The sequence below is a fragment of the Simochromis diagramma genome, unplaced genomic scaffold, assembly GCF_900408965.1.
Source record: "Simochromis diagramma unplaced genomic scaffold, fSimDia1.1 OVJJ01000208.1, whole genome shotgun sequence".
Lineage (NCBI taxonomy): Eukaryota > Metazoa > Chordata > Actinopteri > Cichliformes > Cichlidae > Simochromis > Simochromis diagramma.
The window spans coordinates 2,736,411-2,757,752 of record NW_024386789.1 but is presented as its reverse complement, the minus strand read 5'-3'; the positions used below and the strand labels follow the sequence as shown (position 1 = coordinate 2,757,752).

Genomic DNA, 21,342 nt, shown 5'->3' with positions numbered 1-21,342 from the left:
CTGTCTCGTTCCCATTGAGCTACACTTACTGGAGTTAATTATTTCTATTCCCACATTACCAGTAAATAAAATCTGTAAACCACTGCCAGCATAGAGTCCTGCATTTGAGTCTGCGTTCTTCTTAATTATGATATGACAGCTAATAGGTCTCAGAAGCTCTGCTATATATGTACGAGCCTGTAAAAACACACAATGGAAGACTATCTAGTTATGGATCGGCCTCCCCAGTGTCGTTTTGTCAAACTGTTGAAATCATGAATGCAGAAAAGTATAGTCAGATTTTATTTCACCATGCAATACCATCTGGCAATGATCCCAAACCCACTGCCAGTGCAATAAAAAACACTACCTGTGCACTCAAAGTACTTTACACAACATGCCTCATTCACCCAAGCACTTTTTTCTATACTTTTTCCTACTTAAGTGTTTTCTATCCAAAATTCACGCTCCAATGGATGCATCAGAGAGCAACTCGGGTTTAGGATATTTGGCATGCAGAGTAGTCAGCGATTGAACAACCAGCCTTCACGATTAGTAGATGACCTGTCCTACCTAGCTACAGCCACCCTAGTGAAAGCATATCTGGGTAGAAAACAGACAGCAGAATCTCCCTAGAACTAAGCCCTCAACAATATCGAAGCAGTGTGGGATCATCTTGACAGAGAATGGAACAAAAGGAAAAAACATCCAAAGGAGAGATTTGAATGTTCTTCAAGAAGCCTGGAGAAATCTTCCAGAAGACTACTTAACACGAACGTTTTCCTGAGAGTTTAGGCAGTGTTGAAGAATAAAGGTAGTCACATCAAGTATTGACCTTGAGCTTGTTAGAGTTGTACAAACATTTATTTCTTTATTATTATTGCTTTTTTCAAGATAATTAGAGGTATAGGCTTGGTTTTTACCATATATAGTATATTTTCTGTATTTCAAAATCTGCACAGACATTATTCTGCTCAGTCAAGTAGGAACCACAAGCAACAAAAAGTAGGCGGCAACAAAATAGAACAGAGGAAGAGATTACTTTTATTTTGATAATTCCTCCTGCAATCAAGCAATTTTCTGCGCTTAATATTGAAATAGGCATTAACATTGCATGCACACATCATTGTAAACTTGCACTTGTGTAAACCCCAACAATCACTATCAGCTTCATCTGTATTACAGTGATCTAATGACTGAGGCATGATGGCAGTAAATAAATATCTTCTCTTATTTTCTTGTGTTTTCTCTTAACATGCAAACACACTCACACATATGCACATCCAGCAGAAACAGTACATTCTATTCTCTCATAAGTTAATTCATATTGAAGATGTACTTTAATCAAGTGGGTTTCGATATTAAGGCCTTAAAACATTAAAAAAAAATGTCTGGGAACAGATACTATATGACACAAGCTCAACATCAGTGTGACAACATCTTAGACGATAAATAAGTGGTATTTATGAAGAATTTAAAAACCAAGTCTTTGTAAGAAAAAGGTTCAGGGCATAATATGTTGAACAGTGTTAATATCACTCTGCAACTTCAACATAATTAGCTGGGTAGAACCCCTCCTTCCCACCGCTCAGTGCTCCTCGGCACCAGCCTTGATCGTCCTCTTCCTCGACCTTCAGGAATACCTCACCTGGCATCAAACAGAACAAAACTCAGTTCAGTTATGGGCATACAACACGGTGAAATTAATGTTAATTAAGGCAAAAATTCAACTGATGTTGTAAAGACATATTTCAAAAGGAGATTGGAGTCATATATATAAAAGAATATTAGAGTTTGGACATCTTGCTGTTACACGGCACTAAAATAAACAAGTGTGGAAGTGTGCAGGGAATAAAAACACACATCTGTTTAGCTTTCATGTTGGCTTAACTGACAGTAACAGTTGTTTTTTGCTCCATGTGTCATCCTGTGGTTCAGATATGGGTTTCCAGGCAACCTTGCAAATGCTGTCTTGTGTTTTTCTGCGGTTAAGATTTCGGCACCCTAGGTCAGTGGGTCCTAACCTTTTTCTGGTAAGCCACATGCACACAGTCTACTAATTTCATGATCCACATTGCATGCTTTTTTGGTGTATCATTCAAGTGATAATAAAAAAAGATCCAAGTTGAATTTAGTGAAATAATGATCAGCATAAAAGCATTAACAAGCTCTTGTTTGTTTACATTTTTATGCACAAATCATATTCATTCAGCTTAATTTTACTCCATACTTTTCCCGTGGCCATTTACAAGTTATTAAAATGAAACTACAGCAGCATAAACCATAAAATATCACATTAGTAATTCCACGCAGCACACTTGTGTTCACCAGCCCGTCTATCATCATTTTAGAAGGACTGATTACAATTCTGTCCTCCTACGCATATTTATGTTGATGTGGCGGTTGTAATTTGGCATAAACATCTTGCCTTTACACCGAGAATAAAATGGCGTTGTTGCGTCACACTGTATGTGTCACCTGCTTTAAAGGACAGCTCATCACCCTCCTCTCCCACGTAGTCGTACAAAGCTCGCACCTTCACACCCCCAATCATCACACTAGGAGGAGAGGAAAAGTAAAAACGACGAATATGAATCAGGCAGAAAAATGTATTGTCCACCTCTGGATCATTATTATTTATTCAGACGTGAAAAAGAAAGTTTTCACAGGACTGCATAGCGTGAATAACTAACTATACCCTATGATTTAGCAACTTGTAGAATTACCTTCAGCAGCAATAACTCAAAGTAATCATTTTCTGTGTGACTCACATTATTGCAGAGGAATTTTGACTTAATCTTTTTTACAACCTTGCTTCATTTCATTGAGGTTTGAGAGTATTTATTTATATCCAGCTCCTGTAAAGATCTGCCACAACGTTTCAGTCAGACTTTGACTGGACCATCGCAACACCTTTGATTCTTTTCCTTTTCCGCCATTGTTGTAGATTCACTGCTGTGCGTAGGATCGTTGTCCTGTTGCTTGATCCAGCTATCAGACAGATGTCCTTACATTTTACTCTAGAATACTTTGGTATTCTAGTTCATGGTCAACTCAATGTCTGCAAACTGTTCAGGTCCTTTGGCTGAAAACAAAGCCAAAAAAGCACACCTCCACCAGCGGTGACAGTTGATATGAGATGGCAATCCTTCCAAACAAGCCATACTTTTCCAATTGTTCAGTCATAAACTTTAACATTTAACACGTTAAGTCCTGTAGCTTTTTGATTTTTGCAGGTGATAAACTTACTGATGAAAAATTAAGCAAATGCATTTGGTTACTTGATGGTTTTTGGCTGCTAATTATGTTCTTAATTCCTATGGATGGTGTACATAGTTTTTTACAGAACTGTATAAGAGCACACACACCACTTGGGGTAACTTACGGTCGGCTTTCCTTTCCTTTTTGGTCTCTCTTCTTTCGCTTGAGCTTTTTTACTGGTGGGACCCATTCCTGATGTAACATGAAAAAGAATATATAGGTTAACATGTAGCTCCCTGACAAAAACTGCAAAAAAGAGCTGCAAAAACACAATTCATGGCTCTGAATTCAAAACACCTTGCATATTAAAATTCCCAAATTTACAGTAGAAATTAACATGTTTACCACCTAGTATACAAGTTGTTTTTATCAGCTAATTTCCCCTTTAATTATAATTGCTGAGATGATGTTTTTAAAAGAAGGCTTAAAGTTGCGCATTATTAGCAGTGAAGGTTGGTGATAACTAGGCAGCTAACTGTCTGCTAGGCTTCATCTCACTGAACTAGACTGCTCTGCTATTTTCGTGGGGTTTTCACGTTAATTTAATTATCTGACAAATAGTATTGCTCTGCCATCTACAACAGGTTTGCCCTCAAGTTCTGGTGAGTAAAAGTTATTTTATTTGTATTTTAGCGCTAACATACCGTGTCTGTGATTCAGCTAAACTCGGTAGCATTAGCTGATAGCTTAGCACTCTTGCTATTAAACTAAATATAAGACCTTTCTAATATAAAAAACTGCAACAGCCAAAACGTTTCATAAGTGGATATTTATTGTGGATACACTTAAGGTTATGAATTTTGTTTATATGTATATGTATACAAAATATCTACATAAACACAATAGACTCAATTAGTATATAGTGTTTATGTCGCACATAGAATAATACAGCTGTTTACATGTCTGTGTACCTCAATCTTTGGCCAGTCGGTGGGCATGCCTGGACCGTGATTGTTCTTCCACCATTTGAGATCATCTTGCTCATCAATGGCCATTAAAGTTTGGTGGAGCTCACTGTAAACTGCCTTGACACTGGCACAAAGATGAAAAGACAGTCAACGCTACCACTTATGCTAATAAGTAATTTGTACACATAAGCATTCAAGCATTCAAGTTGCTCACCTTTCATTGTTGGTGACATCCAAGTGTCTATGGATGGACAGGAAGACTTGCTTGAGAAAGCTGATCCTCTTCCTCTCCTCTTCCTGCGACTGTTCAAAAATGGCTTCCATCTCCTCCATATATCGAGGTGTGTAGGTCGACACGTCCTCCAGGATTTTCTCATATTTATCTCTAGCCTGCAGGCAGAAACAGCTGCATGATGCAAAGTTGAGTATCCTCCCCAGGAAGAACCTCCGCTGTGTGGCTTTAACAGAGAATCTAATACGTATAAATCATCTGATGCTCTCTGCTGTTCCCATGCTGTGCTCCATAAACACTGAGCAGAGTAACAATAACACATCTCCATAGAAGGAAATTGCTTGGAACAAAAACTGAAGGCTGGGGCTCGTGTTTAGAATTTTTCAACTGAGTAAATATCAGCAGATATGAGTCGTGAATAAGAAATGGTGAAATTAGAAGTCCTATCAATGCTTCCCTAATTAAACATGCATGACTGAGTGAAATGTTGCAGTGATTAAACATCTCTCCTCACCATTTCCTTCTCCTCCGTGGCCTTCTCTCTGGCCTCAGTCATCTTCTGCTTTTTCTCTTGGCTCATCTCAGAGTTTTCGTTTGCTTGCTTTTCTTTCTCCAGAGCTGCTTGCTCCCTCTGACAGATCTTGTGGTATGCAACTCGAACCTTCTCCAGCTGTTGAATATACATTTGCATGTAAATATTATTTATTTGATGGAAAACAGATTTAGTAAATACGCAGTTTTTAGCCAGATTCTTTCTTCTTCATTTTTTGCTGTGAGTTAGATTAAAAAGGTTAAGGCCACTTACATCTATCATTTAAGTACAAAGCTTTTGCCACGATTAGTTTATCTTTGTACTGGAGCTAAACTGAGCTTAACTACTGTTCATCTGCTAAAAAGTAAATAATAAGGTCCATCCACTATAGCTAGTTAGTTGCATTACATCATTTTTATATACAGGAAAGTCAGATAAGTCAATACTCAGATTTCACCAGGAAATAGTCTGTGTCCAAAAGGTTTTGGAGACTCTTCAATTCAATTCAATTCAATTTTATTTATATAGCGCCAAATCACAACAAAAGTCGCCTCAAGGCGCTTTGTTGTTGTGTACCTGCCTGCCTTATATGACAGAGCTGCTTATAAATTTGAATTCTCTGCTGTGAAATTCAAGGGTCAGAATTTGAATAACATAAAACATCAATAACATAAAAGCATGGATCCATCTCTTATCAACCGTTCAAGCTGCAGGTGGTGTAACGATGAAGGGGGATATTTTCTCATCTCTTTTTGTGCCTCTCGTGCCATTTGAGCGATGTTCAAACACCGCAGCATACCTGAATATACTGTTAGTGACTATGTTCATCTCTTTATAACCACAACATTGCCATCTGGTTTCATGAACATAAGAATGTGTTTACTGTACTCAGACAGCCTCCACAGTCACCCAATTTCAATCCAATAGAGCACCTTTGTGATGTGATTGAATGGGCATCATGTACGTGTAGCCCAAAAATCTGCAGCCACTGTGTGATGCTATCGTGTCAATGTGGACCAAACTCTCTGAGGACTGGGAGTCAGCGAGTACATATTAACATTCTACTACAACAAAGCTACAGCTACAGATTTGTTGATGAGCTGATGATAAGATCGATCTATTTCATGCCTTTTTCAGTTATAATTTCTTCAACACTTGAATGCTTAGCTAGTATCATCAGAAAGCTGTAAAAATCATTTTTTTGCAAGGGGGGTACAGGACAACAGGGCAGTTGAGTGATGACAGAGACAAAGTGCTCAGGGCGAATTCAAACCCAGGACTCTGTAATTTACTTGCAGCATACCATCTCAGCCTGAGATGCTAACCTAGTACACAGTTGTTATTTAGACTGGTCAGATCGACATCATAGATATCCTGATATCACGTCATGTAACTAGTCAAAGTGGTATATTGCTACTTATAATGTTAATTTCAATCAAACTTACTAAATAAATATTAAAATGATTTGTCATAGTGTTTATTCAAATGGTTATTAACATAATAACCAATCATAGCAGAGCAACCCTCTAGCTGAGCCAATCTACGACCAGCCCTCTCATTTCTTTAAATAAAACATGCAGCTAGTCAGCAGCTTTGGTCTAACATCTGATATGGAGTTCCTCATAAAACCACATCATCATCAAATGTGGTTTAATGTGTTTCGTTTATTTCTTATCAAGGAGGGAGGGCCATGGAGCCTATCCTCGCTATTACTGGGTAGCCTGGATGGGCTTCCAGTCCATCACATGGAGCTGAGAGCTAGCCAACCATTTATACTTAAATGTATGGTTACAGCCAATTTAGGATCACCAATAAACCTGTCTTTGGACTTTTGGAGGAACCCAAAGTACCTGCAGAGAACCAATGCAAGCACAGCAAGAACATAAAAGATGCAGCCGGCTGGCAGATTTTGACCTAGAACCTCTTGCTGTAATATTTTCCCAGCAAACATTGTCCCTTGGGGCCTGTGTGGGACAAGTGTGGGTTTGCTGGACAGGGCGTACACTGGCATGTTTGCTGGGTTACTACCTTGAAAATGAAGCCAAATCTCTTTTTTTCTATTTTTCTGCTAAGTGAAGCTAACAGGCTGCTAGGAAAAAGAAACATTTCAGGTCTTCTTGGAGAGTCTTCATCTGCGTGTCTGATATATCTTATGTTTATTTCTTAGATATATCTTTCATTTGCTGATTAAGAAAATGACATTGCCAAAAGCTAAGAGGACATTCAGCCTGTTTGGTATTGCTAGACCATCATTATAAGTTCACAGTGGTGGATGTATGTGTGCTGCACCTTCATAAGCTTCTTGGACCAGGGTTTCTGCGCACGTGAAAAACTCGTATTGGTGTCGTAGCTCTCCCTGAACCCGCAGAAGATTTTCTTTGGAAAGGTCTCCTTTTGCCAGGTCTTCACCCGGACTCCCTCCTCTGAAGTTAGCGACTGCGAAATGGAAGAATGGAGCGCGGACAAACGCTCAGTGGAGGTGAAGAAACACTGCCATGCTCTCATGAGGGAGCCATAAAGTGGCCCTGAGGAAGCAGGAAAAAAATAGAGGGGATGAGGAATGAAACAACACAGGGTGCAGTGATGAGTCATGGTACTAATAAAGAAATAATGACCTTAATTTTTACACTGAAATTTCAGGCAAGCACAGATGTGCTCATAAAATAAAAATGAGTACTAAGTTTGACTTTGTGAGAACAGCGATGGTGAGAAAAGGCCTGGGAGTGTCTGTTTTTAAGCCAACATGTCTTCCCATGACATAGCTTCTTATACTTACGAGAATCCACTATGGACTTCCACTTGCTGCTCCACTGGCTGAGCTGCTGGGCGTACTGTTTTTCTACCTTTGCTCTCTCCATGAAGCAGGCCACTATGTCGTTGCATGCCTGGAAGGACCGTTCAGTTCGATGCACTGTGCGTACATAATTCCCTGGCTGGTAGGAAAGCAGGAAAGATGTTGATGATATGTGAGAATAACAATTTTTTCGAGTAGGCACACCTACTCTTAACCATAAATATAATCCTCACCATCCAGAAACTCTGTTTCCTGGCATCCTCGGGAGGCTCTTTGGGAAGGCTTGCCATTATTGGGAGCACGTCTGTCTCATAAAGCAAAAGATTTGTTATAGAAGATAGTTGCTAGACTGGTTTGGATACATAGCAGGCAGAGAAAGAGAGTTTTTGTTGGCAGGCAGAAGACATTGATTATCATTGCAACAGGTTGGACGTCTGCACTGTGTGATGTGTACAGTTTCCTAGTAAACAAAACTGCTCCCCCTGTATGGAAAGTGCATCTGACAGAAACAAAAACTGGCAAAGCTTTGTAGTTGTGTGTTTGCTTATGTCATTGTCATCACAACTTGTACAGTTTTGTGTAATTTATACTGTACAATGCCCAGATAACCCCTACTTGGAGTCTTCCTGCACTATTAAGGGGAGTGCCGTTCCAGTGGCAGACTGGAATTCACAGGGGTGGGGATCTGCCAGCAGGAATAGAACAGCTGCTCTAACATTCTTCCTGTTGCCTTCCCAAAATAAACAGCGCGGAAAGGTCATCTTTCCCATTTGCTGTGACTAATACAGGCCCTGTTAGTACCAACAGTCTCCCACTCTCACTCTTGTTGCCATTCAGTTCAGAGATCATGTCTGCAAGAGTGCAGGGGCAGATTTCTGATCTGGCAACAAAAAGTGTGATTTTAATGAAATAAAGTGTCCACATAGCAGCCATATTTGCACCGCATGTTATGTATGACCCATTGGGCAGACAGAAGAAGAGAAACTGAACAGAAGAAGGCAGATGTATCCACAAATTTGTCACAATCTGGCTTCTGTCTGTCTGGGTAGCGCGTTGACACATGGCTGGCTGAGTAATATGAAAGTGACTAACCACACCTCATCACAAGACTCAGCATGACTGAGAGTCAGACTCATAGCTTCTTTTCTATAGATAGCTGGTATCCGTACTTGTATTATCTTGTTTAGACTTAATTTTTCTCACTTTCTATGAGCTCCTACAAGGTTAAAAAAAAGTCCCCCCAGGCGCAACCTAGACTTGCTTCATCTTGACTCTACTGTTCATGCAGAGGAAAGGAAGAGAAGCAGCAAGCGAACAAATGTGAACAAGTTTTAAATAGTTTGTCAGACATATGCATTCAAGTATTTTAACTCTTAAAAACTCCATTCGCAAGCCAAGAAAGCATTAAAAGTGGCAGCAGAGCACTCATGCCAGGGAGCAACCAGCACTTACATTTCTCTCTGAATCACCAGTGATTACTCAAGTGACCACTTGTTACTGTAGTTCAAGGGCTGCTGAGGATTTCTCTCCATGACTATCTCCCCCTCTCCCAGTGTGCCTCTCCTCCTCTAACACATGCTCCTCTCCCTCTCTCACTGACCCAATTTTCCCTTGGCATTTAAAGTTACACATACACGTTGTTGATCGCAAAGTGGGTGTGAAACACAGAGACAGTTCAAGCCAGTAGGAAGAGAAAAAAAAGTTAAACAAATCAGAACATTTGCATGGTAGCTGATTCTATGCTAAACAGCTTCAGGGCAAACAAATGAGGAGGACGAAACTTACCTTTCTCGCTCTCCTACCCGTCAGCTGTGCTTCTAGTTTGCAGTCATGCTACGACAAACTATTCTTCCTCTTTCTCTTCTGATCCTTTACTTTAACCCCATCCTTTTTCAGCTTGTTTAGCTCTTCTCCCCCTCTGTGACTATCCCCGTCTCACTTTCTTTCCACTCTGTTATTAGAAAAACAGCTGGAAGAAACTCCCCTCCTTCTTTCTGCCCTGCCTGGCCCTCCCTCTGTCTCTCTCAATATGGTGCTAATGAGATGCTGAACCTTCATTTTGACTGTTCACTGGTCACAGAATCATGTCAGTGTGGCACACAGTCATGTGAGCCTATTAGTGAGAGTGTGACAGCAGGAGGGGGGCTAGGCAGAGGGGGGCTCCCGTGAACTGCCACATTAGCCCTATGCTCCACCGTGACCTGCCCTTCTCTCTGGTCGGGCCTAGAAAGAGAGTACAGCATGCAGCATGTTCACCTACTCACTGTTTATTCTGCCCTGCACTCTTTTGGATGCGAGCCAGGAGTGAAAGGAGAGCACCAGTGTCATCCAGACTTACACTCTATTCACTGCTGTCTCTAGCTGGTCTCATTGATTTGCTGAGGCTTGCTGGAAACAGTGGAAACTGTTGTGAACACAACATTGGCATGTTACATTTTCAAACACAGCTGAGTTTTGGCAGTTTTAAATAAGTTATAAAACAATATTGTGATTGATTTGGAGCCTATGATATTCCAGTTATTCTTATTCCAGTGCTCATTTTGTTCTTTTTTAGCTCTGTTTGGTCAGTTTGGGAAATTTCTGTCTCTTTAACTCCTTGCCATTAATATTGCCTGTATGCTTTTTGGTGCACAGCAGGTATTGGACTGTACAAAAGATGCCTTTTGTGCCTTATGTACACTGATGCCTGCTCTGTTCTGTGCTGGGGTCTTTCTCAAGCTGCTGCAGAAGAGATGCACATTGGAAGGCAGGAGGAGGTCTCAGAACAGATCCATGACATCAAATATAAATTGCTGCAGATGGAAATAACCACTGTAACAATAGCAACTGTTGTCGCGCTGCAAAGAGGGGTTTGAATCTAAGCCTTTCTGTGTGCATATGCTTGCATGGTCTCCATGTAGATGCGTGGGTTCTCTGCACAGTCGAAAGACATGTTAGGGTAAATCATGATTCCACACTGACCACAGTAGTGAAGGTTTGTCTGTTTTTGTGTTTGCCCTGTGATAGAACTTTTGACCGGTCCAGAGTGTACTACATTTCTCACCCCATGACAGCCGTGCTGGGCTCCAACCCCCCTCCGACCATAAGGATAAGAAGATGGATGAAAGAAAATAACAGCATTCTTTTAACTTTAAGGGTCTTTGCTAAAATTATTCAATTCTGACAACTTCACTAAACTAGCAAGTAAAGTCACAGTATGTCCTGACAGAGATTAATGAGGTATAATGAAAATATCTAAGCCTCCTGCTACACTTGGATCGCTCTGTGGAATTCCAGTTTTTATCATTTGCATTTCCACATTTGGGATGCATCCTATTTTTCAAACAAACAAAACAGCATCACTTCAGTTTTGTTTTGGGGAAGAGGATAACACTGTATGAATTCAAGTTTGTATGGGGGGGGGGGGGGGGGGGGGGGGGGGAGAATAGCTGTGCAGACATGGCCGAAAGCCTCCTGCCTTCTCCATGTAAATTGAGTTGATGCACAATGGCAGGTATCACATTTTGCATCAGAGGTTTTTCTTGGAAGGTCGCAAGACATTACAGTAGAACACAGTGTTGACAGTTGAAAAACAAAAAGCAAGTAAGCAAACAAACAAAAACAATGAGCACACTCCTGGTCATGCTCCTGACCTGATCTGCCTCCTTCAGGCATGCACATGTGCTTTCTTTTTACACTGACAACTGCTGTTTGGTCTCTGGGTTGTAGTCAGAGACCCATCTGTTATCAGCATCACCCATGACATACAAGTCAGTCTGACACAGAATTGGACGGCGACTTTCTGGACAGATTTGAAATCCATGGTGAAAGCACAGATATGCATGTGTACATGGTTAGAACGAGACTTCCATTAAAGTCTTTTTGAGAAAAAAATCCAGGGTATATAAGTAACATTTAGGGGTCAATGTGTCCAAACTGTGAAAGCGTTTGTTTTCTCACTTGGTAGATGTCTCTAGTAATAGAGTTTGTGACTTTGTGTGTCTTGGTTTCCGAGTAAGCATCTAAGATTTCTGCTGCATCCTCGAGACAATGCAAGCCAAGCGAATAGTAATTGTGCTCATAGCAATGGAAAATTACATTTTAATATTTAAAGACCATTATATATTTTCCAAATCACAGACCTGAATGCTACTTACTATTACTTTTCAGACCTTGGAGAAACAGAGTTTAAATTAAAATATAGATTGGTGACAAATTCAACAAGCAATCCTGTTATTCAAGTGAAAAAAAGAACAAGTGCTTTTGCTTTCACTCAAAGAACATTTAACCCCAACTGAAAAGCTATCTGAGACTTAAACCAGTGTGTTTTGAGGGACAGCAACGCCAACACAATGCAACAAAGAAGAAAATATCTGTAGGAAGAACAGAAACAGTGTTCTACATGCTTTAAGTACAAGTTTAAAGACTTGTTTCACCAGTCAGATTGCTCAGTTATGTGATGGTTACTCTTTTAATTTGTACCAGATATGCAGTCCTTATGCAAAATGAACTTGAAGATATCAGTAAAGAAAAGTAACTTTGAAAAACCCTTATTAAAACTACACATGTTGTGAGTAAGTGGTAGCCTCTGGGACCGAAACATGAAGCCAACAAGGAGCTGTCAGAACCTGTAATTCCTTGATAGGCTATTTGAAGCTGTCTCTAAAACTGAATCAGTTTTAATAAGTCCATCCATTCATTCGCTTATCCTTTTCAGGGTCGCGGGGGGCGCTGGAGCCTATCCCAGCTGTCGTAGGGCGAGAGGCGGGGTACACCCTGGACAGGTTGCCAGTCTGTCGCAGGGCCATACAACCATTCACACCTAGTGACCATTTGGATTATCCAATTAACCTATCCCCACAAACTGCATGTCTTTGGACGGTGGGAGGAAGCCAGAGTACCCGGAGGGAACCCACGCAAACACGGGGAGAACATGCAAACTCCACACAGAAAGACCCCAGCCTGATGTTGGAATTGAACTCAGGACCTTCTCCCTGTGCAGCAACAGTGCTAACCACCATGCCACCATGCTGCCTTAGTTTCAATAAGTATCCATGTTAAAATCTACATTAGAATAAAGCATATTTACAGCCTGGTACAAAATAGTTTTTATTAGTATAACTTATATAGTCCTTTAAAAATTGGTTTCTTCTGTTTGTAAAGCCGCAAGTCCTTTTCTCACAAGGCGAAAAGACCTCCCACGAAAAACATCTGAAAACCAAAGACTGCATATAAAAGATGGACATAGCAATTTTCGTTGTTTTCCCTCCAGTCCCAGATCTCGTGATGCTAACAGTGTGTAAAATCTCACCGCTAGATGTCAGTAGATTGCAATCAACTTAATTCTGTCTTCTTACTTACTCTCTCAATTCAAGTGCAAAATCCAACTGTGGTGACCACTGCAGGATAAATGACTCTGGCCACCATTTATGTGTAGTGAGTATGCGGTGTCAGTCCACTGTTTACCTTAGCTGTCAATATACTGGGTGTCCATGGCAATTTACTCTGGAGGAGGCTATAAAAGGAGTCAGTATGAGTTGATGACTCAGTGAAGCTCACTTCTGACTGATGACAACGATAACAGAGGTGAGTTGTTGAGGATATCCTGAATTTTTCTGTTGGTAAGACCTGCTGAGCCTCCCTGAGCCTGGTTCTGATGGAAGATTTCTTCCTGTAAAAGGGAGTTATTCCTTCCCACAGTCACCATGTTCTTGCTCAAGAGGGTCGTCTGATTGTTGGTCTTTGCTTTATATTTTTGGAGCGTCTTTGGTGCTATAAAAAATAAATTAAATTGAATAGGTTCGATTAAAAGTATCCCCATGAGAAGAAAACAGTTGTGGCTTTATGACACAAAGAAAACCGATTCTTGGTAGTTTTCCTAATTGTGTGCAAAACTCAACAAAAAGAAATGCAAAAAATTTTTTAAAAAAATGGGAAAACTGGCACAAAAAAATCAGCATGATTACATTTACAGTTTTCTCCCATGAACCTTAAACTGACCACCACGGTAGAAAACAGTCATTTCTTTCAAGTTGTTTTGCATTGTTCTTCATGCCTCACGGGCATCATTCGTTTTGCTGCATGAATGCAGCCAGTGTTTGCTTTGAATCAAGCCATCTCATCTTCTTATCCTTGCTCTCTAAACTTTTGTCCTATTAGCTCACTGAGCCTGATGGGAAAACAATCCTGGACCTGAAAACAATGTTGTGTTCAACCACCCTAGGGCTGAGACGAGCTGCTGCCAAATGACTCAATTCAAACACTGCACTTGAAATTGGATCATTATGTGAATCTGTCAGAAGAGGGAATCCAACATGAAATGAGAATCACAACAGGGCAATAGTTTATTTTAGCATTTATTTCAACACCTTAGTTGTACCTCTATCATGTTGTTTACCAGTATACTGTATTTTATTTAAAACAAAAATTATATATATATATTTATATATTTATATATACCTTTTATCTCTGCATACTTATGCTCAAACTGTATGTAGTCATAGTCGTTATGCATTTCACTAGACCTAAAATGCTCTTTTAAATCATAGTATGTAATGCTTTCTACACTACTGCTCAATCCTTTCTCCTTTTCGACCATAATGTGATAGCAACTCGTCATAAGAATACAGAGCCGTAATTTTAAACTCACATGTAGAAAATATGCAGTATACTAACGTGTCAGCTTCACAGGGGTCACCACAGGGCGAGCAGTATAGAAAGCATTTACAGAAAACCCAAAATGAACCATAAACAAAACAAAGCTTCAAAGAATTTTGCCCACACTATTTGGAAGACGGAGATTCTTAAAATGTTTACATACTTAATATTATAATCTTCATTATACTATATTTTTATATGTTATCTTTGTCGTTGCCATCATCATCATTACATACAGAGCTATAAATGATGTGTTTTTGCCTTACAGTTGATTTTACTGCAAATGGCTAAACTGGCACGTTAAAAACAAAATCCAGGATGTTCATGTTCACCTCTATGCAACACTCATAGTATTTTAAGTTTATCGCAGAAAAATCCCTTTTAAAAGTGAGTCAGAGCTTTTCTTTCTGAGGGGTAATGTGTGTGGAACAGTGAAACATTTGGATTGTCATCTGGTGAGAAAAGATAAACAATGCTGTCTGAGCATTATAAATGCATTTTGAAAAAGGCATTAGAGAAAGAAAGGGGCTCAGGGGGCAAAGCATTTGACTACCAACGCAGGCAGATGGACACACACGCACAAAATCAGACACACACAGACTCACAGAGGCTTAAGGTTGAGGAAGTCAGGCAGACAGAAGCAGTAAAAAGCCCTTTTTGATCACTGCACCTGCTGTGTGAGAGAGAGGGCGTTCAACATTATGGCATGGTAGAGGATGGAGCCACCCTTTGACCTGTGCTATGGCCAGTAAACACCAAGAAAGTCTAAGAAAAATGGTTTGAAATGACACGCTAAACATTTCATTTCTAATATGCCATTTCCTTTCTGCAGAATAATCAAGACAACAATAAAAAGATTAATTTAACAACAACAGTTTTTCAAATTTCTGTCCTCGTCTTTCACAACTTTGATTCCAACGATTAGAAATACCCTGACCAGTTTGAAATGAATGATTGCAATCAGCACTTAGTACAAAACAAATGGTTTCTACTAATAGTGAATTCAGTTTAACATGGAAGATATATTTAGCGCTTGCAAAGTACATACATACAAAGCATACTGGGGCAACCTTTGGGGGAAAATGGCAAATATATAAAACAGTACTGTGGTTGTTTAGCTTTTCTTCTATCATCATTTACAAAAAAAAGCCTTTCTCCCACATTCTGACTTTGGCTCCAGTACTCGCAGCCATCGATACTCTGATCTGCTTAAAGCTACAAAACTGATGTTAGGATATGGCCCTCTGCTTTTACAAGAGTTTCTGGCTCAGACATAATCAGTAACATTTAATTGGGCTTCACCCTTTAAGCAGCAACTTTGCAACTTTTTCTTTGAACTCAGACTCAAGTTTTCTCATTGCTGCAAAGCAGCAGATGGTGTGAGAATCCATCTGTCAGTGTGTGTGAGAATATGAGTGCAAGTGCGTATGTGTGTTTATTCTTTTACAGCACAAAACGGTGTGTTAATTAAATGCCTGTCCATCAAAAGTTTTAAAGTATATTTTCAGATGAAAAGCATTATCTTTAGAAATTCTTGTTTTCTTCATCACCTCTTTTGACCAATAGTTCTACAAATTTCCATCCAGTGCTCTAAAACAAATGTGCAAGACAACATGTTTCGCCACATATCCATGGATTCGAACAAGTTCAACGCAAGCTGTTGTTGTCCACTGTTCTTCTCTTGCAAATCTTCTGTTACTGATGATCTTTGTCATTTCATTTCTTTCCCTCTTTTTCATCTTTGAATCACACCTTCATTCTCTCAGTCTGTGTCTCGGGGAGGAGTACTGACATGCAAAGGAGAAGAGAGCCGCCTGGGAAGAAAAGGAGGCCAAATCAAAGAATAAGAATGGGTGGAAACTTAAAAAAGATGGAACGACTAAGGTTGATACGACTAAGTTACTAAAGTGAAAGAGAAGGGAATGGAGAGAAGATGCGATGACCTTATCAATTTAATATGCCTCTAATGAAGGAAGGGGATGGTTGAGCTAACTTGCATGGAAGTAATGAGACTCTTTGACTTTCCTTCATCATCCAGTGCTCCTTTTTGACCTCGTTGCCTCTCTGTTTTCCAGAGTCTATTAGTCCTCCCTCACCTGTCAGTGAGTTTCTTCAGTGCCCTCTCGATGTTCATTCGATGCCCCACACGTGTCACTCCTAGATCCAAGAAGTCATCCTTGGTGAGTGAAGGCAGATGTGATCCATCTATCTCATTGTCTATAAAACGCTCTCTGTGTTCACCCAGATTCAGATAAGCCAGCCAGTCGGCCACGTCATACTTGGTCCAGTAGGGTAGGGGTTTGATGGCAAATGGTTTAGTTGGAGGAGGAGGATTGAGATGGGGATAGTTGAGACAGGAAGGGCTAGGTGGTAAATGCATGGGGGAAGAGGCTCCAGAGAGAAAATGAGTGGGGGAGAGTGAACGGGAGACAAGCAAGGGATTTGGACTTGGCACACCAGATGGAGAAAACAGTGGAGGAGTTGAAGCTTTGTAGGCATCTCCTAGAGGGATGCCAGGAGAAGGAGGAGTAAGCGGCCCGGGAAACTCAAATGGGTTGCTGTAGACGGGTGTGCTTGGAAGGATTGGGAGAGAGGAGGGTCTGGGAGGGGTGGGGCTTTGCTGTTCAGTGTTATAGATAAGAGGGCTGGGAGCCCGACGTCGAGCGACTGAAGACCGCATCTCTTTAGTAGGACTGCATGGAAAATCAAAAGTCTGTCTACGCATCTTGGACCTGTGCTTAGGTGATGTTGGGTATGGGCAGTAGGTTGGAGAATGGGGAGGATGTGAATGAACTGGGGACGAGGGCATTTGTGGAGAAGGGGATCGGGTCCAGTTGCGCTGAACTGGGACTTGAGGGGAGGGCGAGACAGAAGGTGTTGCCGAGAGGTTTGGGGTCAGGGTCTGACGATGCTGTGGGGAGGAAGTGGGCAGCGGTGAGGTCGAGCGTCCAGTGGGAGGGCTATGAAAAGCATCACTGTAATCCGCTGAATACCTAAAAGACAAATAAAATTATCCTGTAAAATGTAATTCACACTATCAAATATCTTTCATTTAATTATAATATCAAGAAGATCAGCAAACCTATGCATGGTGGGAGACTTTGGAGTGTGGCTCCACTCATCCATGCTCTTCATGCTGCTCATCTGCTGTAGCTTGGAGCTTAGTTCATTGATGATGCTGGCTTTCACACCTGAGAGAGGTGAGTGAATTCTGCGGCCATCCAAAACCAAAACCCCTCTCTGGACTCCAGCTTGCTCATGTTCTCCAAGGTCACTCCAGCCCACTGATCGAGTGTCCATGGGCCTCTCTAAGCAGGCAGCCAGGGCAGAGCTGAAGCCGTCTTCCATTTTGGATCGACTCTGCTTGTGCTTCCTTTCATCTGAAAATCCTCCATCTATACCGGTGTCTTCTGGGTTGTTTTGTCTGTGTAACTGCAAAGGAGCGGGATTGGTGCTGTTCTGCCTACGTAGTGCTACAGATGGGCCCCTCCCTCCGCCCTCCTTGTAATGAGTCATCTTCGGAAACACGGGATTTGCCAATTTGGCGCTGTGCACCTCAAATGTTTGCCCACCTGAGTAGGTTGTGCAAGGATCCTGATGTTCACTGATTTTCTCTCCCTCTCCTCCTCGCCCATCTCCTCCAACCCCTCCTCTCTCTCCTCTTAGCCCACAGAGTCCCAGCATTTCTAAATGGTGGTCACTGCTACTGTGACTGTCCAGCTCTTCAATTCCAGAATCCACCACAGCTTCTTGCCAGTCTCCGCTCTTGTGTATAATAGTAGTCTGATGAGTGTGGTCAGATGCTTTTCCCCCTGTGGTGAAGCCAGCCTTGGGCCCAGCCATACTCATACTGTAGTCAGAGGATGCTGGAGAAGTTGTGGTGGTGGTGGCAGCAGCAGTTGCAGTCATGGTCGTGGTAGCATAGGTCATGGTAGTGGTGAGGGTGGCAGTGCCTCTGTCCTGTGCTGGGGTATGAATACCTATTGAGGGGTCGTTAGAGCTGCTGTAATAGGTGTGGGAATGGGACATGGGCTGGGGTCTGTGCAGTGATGTAGGAGGCAGAGAAGCAGCAGAGGTGGTGGTGGTGGTGGTAATGGAGGTGGAGGCAGAGGGAAAGATCTGTGGGGATGGATAAGATGGAGAGAGAGCTGACTGCGTGAGGTTGGCCACTTCACTGTCATAGGAAGTAAGGCTGGAGGTAGCGGAGTCGCCACCCTGTGAAGTGGGTTGGGGAGGATTTGAGGTCTTGGGGGATGGGGGAGGAGGTGGGGCGGGTGGAGCAGCAGAAACAGAATGCTGACCCTGGTGTTGACGATGTTGTGAAAATTCCCGGACCCTCTCATTCTTACCATTAGCAAACTGCAAAGGAGGGGGCAAGGGATCTGCGAAGACAAACTCATCGTCTACGTCTATTGATGGAGCTGGTGGAGGCAAAACCATGAGTCCTAAATTTCCACCTGCTCCCGCCCTAGCTTCTTCCATTGCTTCGTGTGCTTGTGAAGGGGCTGTGGGGACAGTATACTGAGGAATGTAGCTGGTGTTGGGAGTGCTTTCCATCTGAAGGAAGGAAGGTCTGCGGGGGGCAGGTTGAGTTGGTGGGGGAGGAGGCTGTATGGGTGGAGCAGGCCTGCTGTCATACACCTCCTTTTCTCGCTCCCTGGGACTTTGTGGGTAGTACTGGGTTGAATATTGGCTGTTTCTGTCTTCAGAGAAGCGAACTCTAAGACCTTCCCTGGGTCCTCCCTCCTTTTCTCTTTCCACACGCTCCCCACCTCCCCCCCCCAAACGTAATATCCTTGGTGATTGTGGCCGGCTCAGAGATGCAGGAGAGGTGGTAGTGGTTGGGGAACTACTTAGGTGGAGAGATACTGGAGAAGTGTAGGCCGACTGCGTTGGCGTTGCAAAAAGAGAAGGCGTTGGAGTCTGAACAGGGGTGGGGAAGGCTCCTACTGTGGAAAGTTGCCGGCCAAAATGTCTGTCCTCTCGTCGTGTCCTGCGATCATCTTTTAGAGCCCGCTCTCTTGCAGCCAGGGCCAATCCCAGAGGGGATGAGGGGTCCAGAACCTTCCCAGTAAGTGGGTGAATGAAGGTAGTGGCAGGCTGGGTTCCATACATTGAGGGAGCTGACTTAGGCTGGCCGTCCTGATTGAGGACAGGGGAAGAATACTCAGGCAGGCCAAAAGCTGGAGGCATGCTGCTGGAATAGCTGACGTAGTTGTCTCCAGAAAACATGCCTTCATCTATAGACTTGGAAGGCCGAAGCCGAGGGGTGGGCACTTCCATTTGTGAGCCCTGTAAAGGCTGAATTCGCACCCCTTGTATTCCTCCTCCCTCTCCAGCTCCACATCCTGCTTCCACTTGGATGTCCTCCTCTGATGAGAGGAAGAAAGAAGCACTCTTTCTCCTCATATCACGAAAGCGTTCCCTTTCCCTGCGTGCTCCTCCACCCGCAAATGTTGTACCAAATGCTGAACTATAATCCAAGTTTTCTAGGTTTTGCTGTGAGGAAACCGAAGGGGCAACAGTTGATGAAGGCAAAGAAGTCGATGTTGGAGGTTGAGGTGGCACAGAGGTGAGTGGTGAGGGCAGGCTAGTATTAGGGCTGTCTGGGGTTGCCTCTCCAGAGGTTTGGTCTTCCACATCTTGGGAGGGCTCAGCCTCCATGCTGCTACCCTGGCTGCTTCGACCACTGCTACTGGTGGAGGGCGCTTTGACAATGATGGTGGGAATGGGGATAGAGCTCTTCTCTTTGGTTGCACCTCCTTTTCCTCGATGCTGTCTCAGACCATCTTCCACTTTTGACTGTTTCATCAAAGCTCCCCGACCTCCCCTTCTTGCCACCCCTCTGCCAACTCCTCCACTCTGATCCCGGTTGGACACAGGTGGTTGATGCTGGGGTGCTTGTTGTTGGGCCTTAGGCTTAGCACTTGTTGGGGGTGTAGCACTGCTGTAGCCTCTCCTTAATCCTCCCATTTTGCCACCACCTCTCCTGGGTGCCTCTGGCTCTCTGATGCACAGTCCTTCTGACTGCCTCCGAAGGGTGGGAACCATGACCTGCTGGTTCATTACACCTGGTCCTGCCCTTTCCCAGCCAGCTTGGGAAGGATGCCCTGGCTGAGAGTGGAGCTGGTAGTGAGGTTGAGATACAGGAGGGATTGGCATGGCAGGTCCTCTACCCGGATGAGGGCCTGCAGACAAAGGTGGCTCTGGAGCAGATGTGTTTGGTGGTGGGGGGATTTCTTCTGGTCCAGGCACAGACAGGCTGCGAGCTAACTTCATAGCAGGTGGGTGAAGGTACTGCCTTTCCTCCTCTGTTACACCTAAGAAGAAGGTCACACACATTTAGAAACATTTACAAGAAGAAGCTGTACTGAGCTGGCAGATATCTCTTAATAAGAACTGACATTACCAATAGATTTTTGACGCATCATGACTGCATGCTGGGGACCGTGGCCTGGTTGAAAATGAGCTTGGTTGTAGTCAAAACCAGGTCCAGCTTGTACCATTGCCAGTGATGACTGCTGATCATATGGTTGCTTCAGGTACCAAAAAAAGAGAAAGAAAAGTAAGTAAAAGAGAATGAATGAGAATTTAAAATGAAGGAGGTTTATAAAGAGAAGAAATGCAACAGGAATTTAGATATAATCAAATAAAAGTGATGTTGGCTGTTGTTGAGTAGATATATACAGAATAATCCAATACATAAAAAACAATAAGTCTGAGTAACAGTACATTAGGCAGCAGAGTATAGATGAATGGACATAATCTGACTCACACTAAACAAATGTTTTGGAGTGGGTGGTCAATAGTCAATCATTTTCTCTAAAGTGCAGCGAGGGCAGGAGAACACCCAGAGCTAAAGACCAAGTTGGTTTATAGATTTGAATTATTTTTGTTGGTATTAGTCACCTCCATGACTAAATACTGTATGTGCTAAAGCAGTGGAGAAGATCTGAGAGGGTGAAATAGCTGTTGAGTAATTGTTTGTGTGTGTGTGTGT

At 42.5% G+C, this 21,342-nt stretch overlaps 2 protein-coding genes across 8 annotated transcripts in view; both read right to left on the bottom strand.

Annotated features, from left to right (window-relative positions):
• Positions 1 to 1,002: 1,002 nt before the first annotated feature.
• zgc:91999 (uncharacterized protein LOC445104 homolog) lies at positions 1,003 to 9,675 on the bottom strand. 2 transcript variants are annotated; one of them, XM_040023377.1, is made up of 10 exons: positions 9,492 to 9,675; positions 7,940 to 8,010; positions 7,689 to 7,845; positions 7,202 to 7,437; positions 4,895 to 5,050; positions 4,363 to 4,538; positions 4,152 to 4,272; positions 3,365 to 3,432; positions 2,458 to 2,537; positions 1,003 to 1,627 (listed from the first exon to the last, which is right to left on the bottom strand). In XM_040023377.1, the coding sequence occupies exons 2-10, from the start codon at positions 7,994 to 7,996 to the stop codon at positions 1,515 to 1,517; spliced, it is 1,164 nt and encodes a 387-aa protein (XP_039879311.1). In that variant the 5' UTR covers positions 7,997 to 8,010; positions 9,492 to 9,675; the 3' UTR covers positions 1,003 to 1,514. The 2 variants fall into 2 exon arrangements, with proteins under 2 accessions (XP_039879311.1, XP_039879312.1); XM_040023378.1 differs by lacking the exon at positions 9,492 to 9,675 and adding an exon at positions 9,159 to 9,421.
• Positions 9,676 to 14,278: 4,603 nt separating this feature from the next.
• LOC120728453 (SH3 and multiple ankyrin repeat domains protein 3-like) overlaps positions 14,279 to 21,342 on the bottom strand; it is a 45,628-nt gene continuing 38,564 nt past the window's right edge. For all 6 annotated transcript variants that reach the window (XM_040023371.1, XM_040023372.1, XM_040023373.1 and 3 more), the window contains 4 exons: positions 20,752 to 20,878; positions 17,425 to 20,662; positions 16,439 to 17,335; positions 14,279 to 16,156 (listed from right to left, as the gene is read on the bottom strand). In XM_040023371.1, coding sequence (XP_039879305.1) covers positions 16,105 to 16,156; positions 16,439 to 17,335; positions 17,425 to 20,662; positions 20,752 to 20,878 — 4,314 coding nt within the window. In that variant the 3' untranslated portion in view covers positions 14,279 to 16,104. The remainder of the gene's footprint in view (positions 16,157 to 16,438; positions 17,336 to 17,424; positions 20,663 to 20,751; positions 20,879 to 21,342) is intronic.